The sequence below is a fragment of the Natrix helvetica genome (genome assembly GCF_964273705.1).
Source record: "Natrix helvetica genome assembly, chromosome: 4".
NCBI classification, from domain to species: domain Eukaryota; kingdom Metazoa; phylum Chordata; class Lepidosauria; order Squamata; family Natricidae; genus Natrix; species Natrix helvetica.
Genome location: NC_138550.1, coordinates 100,570,625 through 100,583,820, shown reverse-complemented (window position 1 = coordinate 100,583,820; position 13,196 = coordinate 100,570,625). Strand labels below are relative to the sequence as shown.

General features: G+C 37.7%; 1 protein-coding gene across 2 annotated transcripts in view; it reads right to left on the bottom strand.

Moving 5' to 3' along the window:
- Positions 1 to 4,135: 4,135 nt before the first annotated feature.
- The window catches only part of NUP153 (nucleoporin 153), a 37,303-nt gene continuing 28,242 nt past the window's right edge, over positions 4,136 to 13,196 (bottom strand). Inside the window, exons 19-22 of one of the 2 annotated variants that reach the window (XM_081950923.1) lie at positions 9,066 to 9,455; positions 6,761 to 7,039; positions 5,742 to 5,895; positions 4,136 to 5,245 (exon numbers count right to left, since the gene is read on the bottom strand). In XM_081950923.1, coding sequence (XP_081807049.1) covers positions 5,161 to 5,245; positions 5,742 to 5,895; positions 6,761 to 7,039; positions 9,066 to 9,455 — 908 coding nt within the window. In that variant the 3' untranslated portion in view covers positions 4,136 to 5,160. The remainder of the gene's footprint in view (positions 5,246 to 5,741; positions 5,896 to 6,760; positions 7,040 to 9,065; positions 9,456 to 13,196) is intronic. The other variant, XM_081950924.1, reaches the window with a different exon arrangement.

Sequence of the window (13,196 nt, the reverse complement as noted above, 5' to 3'; positions counted from 1 at the left end):
ACCACAGACCCTATTGATGGAATTGCCTTTTCCAATTGTGATTGATAAATGAGGACAACCTATAGCAGCAAAGTATGCTCACATTTCTGTGTTTAATGTATCTGCATGCTTAGTCAGTGGTTGCATTAAAGATTAACTCTTCCCTTTAAGAAAAGGGGGGGGGGTATGGAGATTATCCTGCAGGCTAGGGTAACAACATGTGACCATGTTGGTAAAATTCTTCACAGAAAAAATGGTCAACTTGTTCAGAGTTGGATACTACATGGAGCGCAGCTTAGTGAGTTGGGCAACAGGTTATATAGAGAGTTGACTGGCATAGTTTGTCACCTTTGAACTGGATTCATGCCTTATCGGCCCAATTAGTGAGCTTAACAAAACACCTGAATGATGGGGGTGATACCAACTGACTTGTAATAGGCAGTGGTGAACCTCTCTCCTACATGCATTGTCTATCTTAGATCAATGCTGGCCAATTGCCAACTTCTTAGGTTTTGGAAAAGGTGGCAGGGATTTAATTAGAGAATCCTAGAGGAAATGTCCTTTTTTTAGTTGAGTTTCAGTTCAGGGCCTGGACAATTTTTGTTTTATTAATATTTATATGCTGCCTGATTCACAAATAAACATTACAATTGAAATATATATAAAAATTAAGAATAAAAGATTGGGATAAAAAAGATCTTTACGGGAATGAAAGAAACCACTCAATCCAAAGGGAATGATATTCATCTTCACCAAGGGCTTGGGCAAAAAAAACCTAGGTCTTCAGCCATATGGATTTTTGAAAGGAATCTCATTCCAGAGGGAAGGCGCTCTTGAAGGGAAGGGACATAGATAGATAACTTTGTTTCATTTAACCAACCTTGTTAGATCAACTCAGCTCAAATAACCAGGCCCTATACTATTTTGGATTTTAACAACCAGCATCTTCAATCACACACAGGAACAAATTGGCAACCAGGGCAGCTTGCAAAGCAGATGCGTTACATGGACATACTGCTGCTTTTTGTACCAGTTAAAGCTTCTGGGTGGTCTTCAAAGGCAACCTTATGTTGAGTATATTGAAGAGTATAATGAGGAACTGCATGAAGAGCTGCTTGCTTTAGGCTTTTTTCCAATAGAAAATGCTGCAACTGATGCATTAGTTTGTTGAGCCCTTGAAGGACAGATCAGATCTTGATCCTAGTATTCTCTTGGGCCACTTTCAAGGGCTGGGGATCAAAGGCAGCTTTGGGGGGGTGGCAGTTCCTGTGAAGAGTTCCACTTGGTGTTCCAGGCAGAGAAAACAGTTGAGCTAGTGTAATAACCCTCTGGTTATTAACTTTCACATAAAACTGCTGGGAGAGATGATCCATAGTTTGGAGAGGGAATGAGTGAGCTCCCAATGCGCCGGTTATATTCACAGATACATTATAATCCAAGACTGGACAGGAGATGGTGCAGAAGTGCTGATGAGGTGCTTGGAGGTTGTGTCGGCCCAGATTTGTTAAACAAACTCAGATTACAATCCCTATAAAATAGAATTGCTGTTTGCTGGCAATAGATCGGGCTCCATTCCAGCTCCAATTTTAGGTCTGGATAGTATCACATTCCCCCTAAAGGATCAAATTCACTATTTTGGAGGGGTTGTTTTGTGAGCCAGCACTACTGGCTGCCAGCCACGGTCCAATGAGATGAAAGCTCAGGGAAACCTTTTACAAGAAAGTATCTACTGATGGCAGCTACTTGCGTAGTAAAAGGTGTGGCACATGTCAAAACCAGAAATCCATTAAACATGACAAATCCAAGAGATGCAGTGAGATGGAATCCAGAGTTCAAAGCACAACACCCAACAAAGCTGGGGCTTGTTTTGTTTTTTCCTCAGGGGAAGGCTAATGAATAAGCCAAGCTGAGCCACCACCCAAATGTCCATATTATACATCAGAATCCACTTTCCTGTTGGCTGTTTTTTTGGCCAATCTATCTACTGTTGCATCTTTAAAGCATGTCTCTGCTTGGGACTGAGTGGCTGGACTTGAATGTCTGAGAGGCTGCCAATAGGTGCAGGAGGGAGAGGTTGCCGGATCTGCCTCAGCCAGAGTTAAGTCAATATTGCTGGAATTGCCCCCTCTGGGACTATTATCCCTAGATACCCCTGGCTCTACTTCCTCCTCAGACATATTCAGTAAGGTCATAGCAGGTTGGTGTCCTTCTCAATTCAGTTCCTGCTACAACAGCAGACAGTGGTTATGACCAGCTTAGAGGGTGATGATATACTTGGCCCCATTTGGGCAGCTGGGCCAACCATGGGCCTATTTGACTTGGGATATTCTGACAACAGCGACATGTTCTCACCATTTCTCCTCTAAGCTACTCTCTGAAGAGGAGCTGTTTCAGTTGGTCCCTACTGCAGTGACCAATTGCTAACACATGATAGCAAATGTAAATGCTGCAGTCAGTACACTGGTGGCCAATTTGTTTCGGACTCCATTCAAAGTCCTGGGTATTATCTTTTGAGGCCCATATTACTCCTTGCAGGCTTCTCTCTCCTAATTATATTTGGTGGGCTCAAATTCTTGGAAAGAAATTAGGAGAGATTTGCCGAGGATTCCCAACCCAAGGAGGTGAAAGTGGAAAGAGATCAAATGAGGCATCTCCTTGGCTGCCCTACACTTTCCAACACTTTGCTGACTAAGATATAGAGCACCATGAACCTCTTGGCCTTCAGAAAGATCTGGATATCCAAGAGGGCATTTGGCAACCATCAATGCTTAGGTCGCCCTTTCATTGGCTAATTAATTTGGCTTTGCTCTTTTTGCATTTTGTATATTCGTGTATTTTGCTGTTTGTAAGCTGCCTTTAGTCTACATGAGTACAATAAACTGTTAAATAAAGAATGAATAAATAACTCTTAAGAATGAAATCCACTTCTTACTTCCAGAATCTTCTATAACTGACTCTGCATAGATGCAAATTTTTGTGTAGAAATAAAAAAAATACAATTCTTTTATTAACCAATCATCCACATCTTTTTAAATTTTACCGAGTTCCTGGCATCAACAATTTATTATTGTATGCCACCCAGAATCACTTTTTGTAAAGATGGTCAGTGATTTAAATTTGATTAATAAGCAAAACAATAAATAAAACTTAGTATTTCTATTGTATTTGTTAAGCCCTTTACACAATAAGATTTAGCCACTGATTAGTAATTATGTTCAACTCTCTGGCTCAGAAAATTTGGCAGCGCCTTAATTACAGGTATACCAGCAGCAAAAAAAAAAGTACATTGCTTTGTATTAATTACACAAAATAACAGGAATTTGCAATCTTCACTGGCTGCAACTGCCTGTTAAGGAATATATCCTGAAAGTGGGTATAACCACAACTCAATATCATAGCACTCCCCCCCCCCCCAAGTATCACGGTAACCACTTTTTTTTTTAAGGAACAACTTTGTTTTGTTTTTCACAATGACCAAACAACTCCCCTCCCCCTCAAAAACCAAGTTGCAGTTTTTGGCGTGTTGAGCAGATGGCTAGGCTGGGGAAAATAATCTGGGGCAGGGGGCAATGTATGGGGGGACAACGTGAGAACAGACTGGAAAGCATTTAGTGCGTGGTGCTGATGGGGGAAAATAATGGGGGGAAGTCAAGCGCTAGAACGAACCATGTGGCTGGATGCCTGTGGAATGGGACAACTTGCCGCAGCCAACATGCTGTGGGACAACTCACCACAGGACAATTGAACAAATACAAAAGGTAAATTAATTTCAACAAAGTTGTTGCCAGTAATAAAGAAAGTCAATCCAGAAATACAAGAGTTGCAATAATTTTGATCAAAACATGGTCACCAATAATAAAAGTAACTGAATGAAATGATTAGCAGAGTGTTGAATTGTCCCGTGGTGAGTTGTTCCATGGTGACTTGGACATGGCAAGTTGTCCTGTGGCGAGTTGATCATGGCGAGTTGTCCTAGATCCTGGAAGTGCTTAGCGGGAAATAGAAATTGGCAAAGGGGGCAGCTAGTATGGGCTCTGTGAGAGGATGCCAGAAACAACATTTCTACACCACAGACATAAATCTACCTACTGAGAACATATAAACCATTACTGATTGACTTAGACAAAATGTATGTCTGCATTAACATTCAGACCAGTGTATTTCTTAATTTTTATTGATGGCATTTATCCCATGGTTTTAACATGTTAATTATACTGTAATAAACATGACTTTAATATTAAACTTTTCCTTATTATCCAAAGTCACCAGAGTCCATTTCTGTAAATATAAAAATATATACTTAACACTTTGTACAATACTGGTTTTTGGTCCAAACAAAAATGGATCAGAAAAGCCAATAAATTTACTTTAAGAATTCCCAATTTTAAATGTCTTTAATGGATTTAGGCAACTTTGAATAATGAGATTTACATAATAAAATCTGAGACAATACTAAACAAAAATTTGCCGTAACACACAAAATTAAAATTTCAAGTTCACAGATTTGTTATGTCAAAGTACATAGAGAAACTGAATAGTATTTACACATTTGTTTCATAATAAAATAATGAAAAGGCGAGACAGGTGATAAGAAGTAAGAATGAAAATAGAAAGAGCATATAATTATTGAATGAAATACTACTGATCTAACTAGTCCTTAGCATGGACTATTCTTTAACCATTCTTCCTCTATCAGAAAATTTTAGTGCACTATACACACAACTCGGTCACTTCACACATACATCAGCACAAACTGGGCAAAGAAAATTCATTATCCACATTCTCTATTCTATACAGACTCCCCTCTCTAATATAATTACAATTTTGAACTGTCCATAAACGCAGAAGAGCGCACAAAGTGGGTGCAAACAGAGGTATTATATGAAGCCATTCGCTGTGCAGGCTATATTTATATCTATAGCCAGACCATGCCAAGTTAGGGAAGAAAAACTGCTGGATTCTAAAGTAGTTTTGCTCAAGATCCTCCCTACCACCATTTCTAATTATAATAATAATTATTATTACTTAAAAAAAAAAACTAAATGGGAAGAAAAAAGCGAGCAGAGTTTAGGCAGTCCTGGCTTCAGCTAAACCCAACATGAGGTACAATTCAGGAACTGAACAATGCAGGGCAACCAACTGCGGTAAGAAAGTTGCTGTCTGTAACAATCATTAATATTTTTATTTTCTACGTCTAACAGCCGTCTTTATCTTCCGACCAGGCACTGAAGATCCCGTGGAGAATACACTTTTCCCGTTATTCCTGCTTTTGAGGGGAGGGGGAGGGGCAGGGGTGGAAAAATCAAGAGTAGGGAACTTAGAATAATATATTTGAAAGCTTTTAGTAGTGCTAAAAAAACATAAACAAGTATACTGTAAAATAAAATAGATAAAAGCATTGGTTTTACCAAAGAAATACTTTTCTAAATGTTAAATTAATTGTATAATTTCCAGATAATGAATCTGAATCTCAACTTTTCTGTTTCAAAGATTGCATTTATTTTTTGGGCTCTATGTGATCACTTTAAAATACTAATATTCTAAGCATGACATTAACAATGTATTTCTAATATCAGCAAATATAATAACATCTAATGTTGAAGTTAATTTCATTTATTTCATACAAATTGCATGTTCTTTTCTCAAGCCATCACTCACTGCTTTGCACGGGATAAAAGTATTTCATAGAAAATAATTTCCATGCCAAACAAATGCAATAAATAACACAATAGTATGCAAATCTGTTTTGATCCTTTTCTTACCCCAAATTAAATGATGAAGCCTGAGAAAATGCAAATCCCGAAGAACCTGTTGGCTGTGCTGGTGCAGCTGAATTTGCACCAAAGGTAAATATTCCTGGATTGCTGCTTGAAAAGTTGAAATTAGCAGTACTACTTCCAAACTGGAATACTTGACCTGAAGAGTAAACACTGGGATTTAATAATATATCCAAAAAGTGTTTTCCTTGATACAATCTCTCTTGACAGAAAATGTTTTTTATCTTCCACACACAGTTCTTCAAACTTGGCAACTTTAAGACTTGTGGACTTTAACTCCCAGAATTCTCCAGCCAGCTATGCTCCAGCTATGCTGGCTGGAGAATTCTGGGAGTTGAAGTCCACAAGTCTTAAAGTTGCCAAGTTTGGGGACCCCTGTTCCACAACATCACTTCCATCACAACAAATAAATCTTGATTATTATGAACTTCAGCATCTAATTCAATCTTTCCTGCAAAACCTTGTGTTGGAAGTCAATATGAAACCTAGCTGTAAATCACATTTCTGATTTTAATATATTTGAAATGAACATTCAAACGGATTTAATGTTCAGCTTAAGGAATGTTGACATGATATGTCTCAGCATTCTTTTGCTCATAGAAATAATATTTTCCAAACTAATAATCTGAAATTTGCCATTCATAATCTGTATTGTTTTTACAGTTTGAACTGATTTAATAATAATTGCTACATATGGATGAAGAAGCCATGCAGAAGACAAAGGCAAAGGGGATGGGGCATCAGTCATGCATGACGAAGAAAGCAGCTGGAAATAATGAGAGGAATAAAAAGGATTTCTGCATCCAAAAATGCTCAGATATAAGGGAAACATGCCAACATGTCTGACTCAAATCTTACAAAGGAAGCATCTGGAAGTTCAAACAGATATACAAACTCTGATCTTCACCTAATGGGGAGTTTGGGATATGAAAGTTGAAAACCAAGCATAGGATTTTTTTCAAAGATAAACTAGTTACAGAAAGAAAATTGTAGTTTGAACTTACCAGTACTGGGAGCTGTACCTGAACCAAAACCAGGTGGTTGGTTAGCTTGTTGTCCAAAGACAGACGGCTGGGCACTATTTGAAACAGTCCCAAAAGCTGGAGGAGCAGGCAGAGAGCTAGCAGGAAATAATGAAGATGAGGAAAGTGATCCAAAGGTTGGAGTACTGGTCTGATTGGAGGCTTGGCTTTGACCAAACGTTGGTGTCTGACTAGCACCAAAAGCTGGACCAGCTGTAGAAACTGAAGATCCAGAGCCAAACACAAAGGAAGAAGCGGAACCTAGAAAAACAAATGAGCAGAATAAACATGAGAACTGCACACACATTTAAACCTATCAAACAGTCCTGTTCAGGATCTAGAGCTGTGCAAAGGGCAGAGGTGCAAACCATTAAGACAAACAAATTGAAAGCAGAAGATAATAATCTCTCTGACAATACAGCCTGACATCATTCAGCCATGATTTTGTTTTTCCTCTCTCTTCTTCTTGACACATCCATTTTTCCTTCCTCCCATTTTGCAATTTTAACTATCTCACTTACGTGCCTGAATATTCACATTTGAATTCAGTCCATATTCATTCAGCATCCATTCAGTCTTGACCCTATTTCTTCTGACATCTTTGACTCTCAGTTCCATAAAACTAGTGCATTCTTACAGCCAGCCAGGTTCTCTATTTTTGACATTAATTCTTCATAATTAACTACTTCTTTCCATCAACATTTGTACATCTTACAATTTCTCAATTTCTCCATCTTTAAATGTTTTACTAAAATATACATTAAACAATACCCCTTCCTCAATGTTCAACCATTTACTAAATATCCTCAATGTCGAATCAATTTTTACAATGTTGAATGCAATGTTACATACAATACAATGTTGAACCATTTGCTAAATACTGTCACCCAAGTTCAAATTATCCAAGGATCTGCTGATACAGTTCTACAGAGGAATGATTGAGTTTGTCATTTGTACTTCTATGTCTGGTTTGGCATAGCAAACGGAACAGGTATAGACTTCAACGAATCGTTAGGACTGCAGAAAAAAAAAACAATTGCAACCAGCTTGCCTTCCTTTGAGGACCTGTATACTGCACCTGCACAGTACTGCAGGCTACTTCAGCTGACTGCTAGCTGCAGTTCAGGAGATCAAATCTTACCAGCTCAAGATTGACTCAGCCTTCCATCCTTCCGAGGTGGATAAAATGAGGACCCAGATTGTTGGGGGCAAGAGGCTGACGCTAAATCACTTAGAGGGCTGCATTAAGCCGTGTATAAGTCTAAGTGCTATTGCTAAGTACTATTATACCTAAAGATGCTTACTCATGTACTGTAATAGAGTTGTATTGCTATTATCCTTCTCATCTTTCTCATCTACTCTTCTCATCTTTCCTATTACTTTCTCCTATAAGTATCATATGATTTATCACTTGCTATTTGTATTTTAGGATTTCTGATTCTATCTTATGATTTATGATCTATGATTTATCATTTTGTGATTTGTATGTACACTGAGAGCTTATGCACTGGAGACAAATTCCTTATGTGTCCAATCACACTTGTACAATAAATAATATTCCTAGTTCTTACTTTGCTTCCATACCTCACAGCTAGTTTTTCCTTTAGCAACAAATTTTCACTCTATATTCATTTAAAACATACCGTAATTCAAGCTTATTCATTTTATCATAGATTTTAGAAGTCAACAAAGATATAACAGTTCAGTCTCTTTCACATTTAACTCACTGATCTGCTAAAGAGCAAATATCTCATGCAAATATTATTCCATCCATTATTGAAAAATGCATAAATATGTGAATTATTGTAATACTGTAGTTCATTTCTATGATTAGTCTGATAGAGCGATAGTAAGTGCAACAGAGTAATTGAAAAAATAAACATTCTGTTAAAGAACATATAACTAATTGGAAACAGGCATAATGCAAGACAGAAAAAAAAGAAGCCAAACAAAACCTAGTTGAGTAAATAGAATAATTTCTAAAACCTGATGTAATTGATTAATGTAAAAGCTACTGCAATTGTTCATTCTATTGTAATAGCTTTTACATAGATTCTTATGCCATCAATAGGATTTAACAAACTGATATAACACTAAAGCAACGATTACTTATAATAATATTTTCACTGATAATTGTTTTAAATTGTTACCAAAAAGTGTCGTCATCCCAGAGATAGTCTGTAAATTGAGCCTTTGCATATTTTAATACAGTCTGAGAATTCTCTATGCAATTTTTATTTGGAAATCTAGTTTCTTCTATAGTCACTTTTCTAATGTTCAAGCATACCTGTAGGGGGTGCTGTTGTGGTGGGTGCTGAGAAACTGAAGCCAGTGTTAGCTGTGATGTTAGTGGGGGCGACTGAACCAAACAGGAATGGAACAGGAGTGCTTGTACTGGAAGTGGTTGTTGGTGGCTTGCTGTCTTGAGCGAACCCAAAAGACTGTGTGGTATTTGAATCAGAAGCATTGCCAAAAGCTGAATTGCTCACAGTGTTGTTGGCCTGTCCAAATAAAAAGGCCGGTGGGGGAGCTGAGGAAGAAGGGGTGCTGCTAAATATCGTGCTGCTGCTGCCGCCACCACCGCCGCTGCTACTGCTGCCACCAAGAGGAACACTTGGCACAGGAGTATTAGAAGTAGAGCTCAGGAAGGTGAAAGCCTCCTTTGCTGGTGCTGGATCTACAAAGTAAAACAGGTTATGAGTTAAGAAATAAACAATGAGGATTGCTACAGATGCTGTGAAGAGATAAAGGGAAGAAAGGATACCAGGGATTATACACCTCTTTGAGAACTCATTTAGTAAAGAATTCCAAACACGTTTTATACAGAGTACTTTGCAATTGTGTAACTTAATGATATGCTTTAATTTTAAAAATCTCTATCCAAACCATGGTTTACTATACTGAAAACATGATGTACTTGCATGCTTGCTCCTCTTGTCTCTTAGTGTCAGGTTTAACAAAACATTTGCTCCTCTTTTGTTTGAACCATGGTTTTTCAGTGAGGTAGGACCAGAAAATTGGTGTTATAGAACACAAGCATTTTTCATAAAAATGCAACAGGTGGTTCATTGTACTAGCATCCAGGAGGGCAATGTTGAGGTGAGAGACTACAATGGCGTAGGTAGCTAAATCCACTTTTCAGCAAAACCTATTTCCTTCATGTCCTTTATAAAACATTTATTTCTTATGTGCGGTATCCACACAACAGGACGTAATCAAAACTCCAAAGTCTGAATCATTAAATTGCTCTCCCACTATACAAAACTATATTTCACACATTTTTAATGCATTCTACTCCCTCATATATTGAATGAGATGCAAAGCTTTATAGATTCCCAAATTACTTCTACCATAGCAACTTCATAGTATTATTAGAAAAGGAAATATAATTTCCTTTTCAGCTCTTTTTAAATGCTTCTATGTAGTCAGATGCTCCCTAACAGCAAATTTAATCAAAGCCACATACAATAATTCCTTTCTCTTCAGTTTTTCGTATTTTATTCTTGATCTTTTATTACTATTAGCCCTCTCGTCATTCCTATCACCAATCATCATGCTTTATGACTTAACAATAGAAATTCCTAATTATCCCACTTATGACTGCAGGACTGTAACTTTGTTGCTTGTATCCTTACAATTTATGTTGATATTGTTTCCTGATTGCTTATTTGTACTCTATGACTATTATTAAGTGTTGTACCTTATGATTCTTGACAAATGTACCTTTTCATGTCTTTTTATGTACACTGAGAGCATATGCATACTTGGTCAAGAAAGAATTCCATTCTAGTCTAGTCTATTCTGTCCTATCCAATCCATGATAGCATTTTTCATCTTACGGGTTATTTTTCGGTTTTCTTCTAGATCCAGTATCTAAATTTAAGCAGGAATTCATATTATGGATTAAACCAGGGCCCAAAATTTGCCCTCATTGTATCTGTTGTTAACTGCCCAGCAGCTTTATGTAAGGCAGTGCTTCTCAATTATTTTCTGTCATGCCCCCCCTAGGAAGAAGAAAACATTTCGCGCCCCCCGCGCGACTGTAAATAGTATCATTATAACACTGTATCCTTATTAACGTATAAGAGAATTAAAAAAGAAAGAAATGTGGATCAATTTACAACAAAAAATAGCTTTATTAACTGTAGCAGAAAAGATTTAAAGGAGCACAGGATTTAAAGGAACACAATATTAAAAAAAAAACTTTAACCTGCAAAACAAAAATATATAAAATAATTTGAGCTGAGCTCCCCTTTACGGAGTCTCGCGCCCCCCCTGGGGGGCCCGCCCCACTATTTGAGAAGCACTGATGTAAGGTGACCCAGGATGAGCAGCAGGACCATGCTCAGGGCTACTATTTTGCTAATTAACAGGTGCTTAGATTCATTCAGCGCTAGATTCCAATCAGACAGGTTCCCCTGAGGAGTCCAAGGCAAGATCTTGTAGGGTTAACCGGAATTTGACATTGTGACTGGAGAGGATTCTCCTAACTGTTAGTTTAGACTCTTGCCTGTTAGAGACAGGCTTCCATTGGACAGTGAAAGCCGCCTGGGGAGTAACCTTAAATGAGGAAGTGATCCCTCATCATAGAAGAATGTTCTGCTGTACCTTCTCCTCAAGAAACCAGTGCTGGACAATTATTGTCTTGTGTCCAATCTTGCCTTATTGGCAAAAAAGGTCTTGATTATCCACTAATTAGAGAAGGTGGTAGAGAAAGTGATTGGGCTTCAGCTCCAGAAAACCATGTAAGAAGTGGTTGATCTGGAACTGTTTTGGTTGGGTTTCAGGCCAAGGCTTAGTGCAGAGAAAATTCTGGTCATGCTTGTTGATGACCTGTGATGAAGCTACGATAAGGGTGGTTTATACATTCCTGCTGCTGATCTCTCAGCGCTTTTTAATAGTGTCAACCACAGTAACTTTTTCAACCTGCATATGGAGTAGTGGGCATTGTTCAGTAGTAATTCTCCTCCTTTCTTGCAGCTGCTTTGAATCAACCTTGACAGGTGGAAGAGATCATGGATACAGCCCTTTAATTCCTATTTTAGCTCCTGCAGGGTTTGACATTCTCTCCCTTTCTGATTAAATCTACATGAAACCACCTGGGTGAAGCTGTTTGTTAGTTTGGGGTCAGATATTATGCCAATTACATCCTGATATACATCACTTGGTTGGCTCTATAAAAGTGGTGGCTATAGATGGGGTAGAACAGACTCAAGCTCCATCTTGAAAAGATGGAGTATCTTATTTGAGCCCCCTAGCTTTAGGGATTATTAATCCTCAATGGAGCTGCATTTTCTCATTAAGGGTCCTCTTGGCCTCCCAGCTTCTGTTCAAAGAACAGATAACAGCTATGGTCAGGCCGGACTTTGCACAGATACATTAGATCGCCAGTTACATCTCTTTCTGGATCAGGGTGCCTTTAGATAAGTCACTCATGCCTGTCACAAGTGAAATACTGCAATGTGCTCTACATGGGGTTGTCCTTAAAAACCATCTAGAAGTTACAGCTGATCCAAAATGTAGTAGCAAAGGCAACATTGGGAAGGTCACATTATGTAAGCCACTCAGAATCTTATACTTCAGATTGGTGGGTATATAATTTTATAAAATATATAAATAAATGTGCTTATGAAACCACCATATTGCAAACTGCAATGGTTAGCAGTTGGCTTCCAAGCGCAATTCAAGGTATTGGTTATCATTTTTTTAAAAAAAAATGTTAAATGTCTTTCTAATTTTTTAATAGCAGTTATAAATGCATTCAAATTTTAGCTTCTTTCTATAGTTATGTCATAATTCCCTCTTTCCATTATCTATCTTTTCTAATCATTAAACTTATCAATCACAAGGGCATTTTGTTCCAATTTCAGTAAAAAGTCCAGAAAGGATTTCCAGTCCCTATCTACTGTAATTATTGTCTTTTCTCAAACTAAATAGGTCAATTTTGTATCTCTGCAAATTCTGTCACCTTCATCAACCATTCCTCCATTTTAGTAGTTCAGGTATTTTAATAATCTCACTACAATTACCAAAACACAAAATAATTCTTCCTACGTAAGTCTATAAGTCTTTTCCAGTTGTACTCCCAGCAAGTAAAGCTCTGGTTTGAGTTGAATATTAGTTTTTAAAATGTTTTGTATTAATATTTGTATTTGAATCCAGAGCACTATTTATAATTTTTAAAACCCTTCATGACATAGGGCCTCGCTATCTGAGGGTGTCAGGTCTGGAAGCCTGATAGACTATCTCCAGTTGATTCTGCCCATCTCTTATGATAAAGCAAAGTGGGTCAATTCCAAGCCTCATCAATTAAACAGTGTTATCTTGTCTACACCTCTTTTCAGTTATTTTCCCATTACTCCCAGCAAGTAAAGTTCTGGTTTTAGTTGAATGTTGGACTTTAAAATGATTTGTGGTA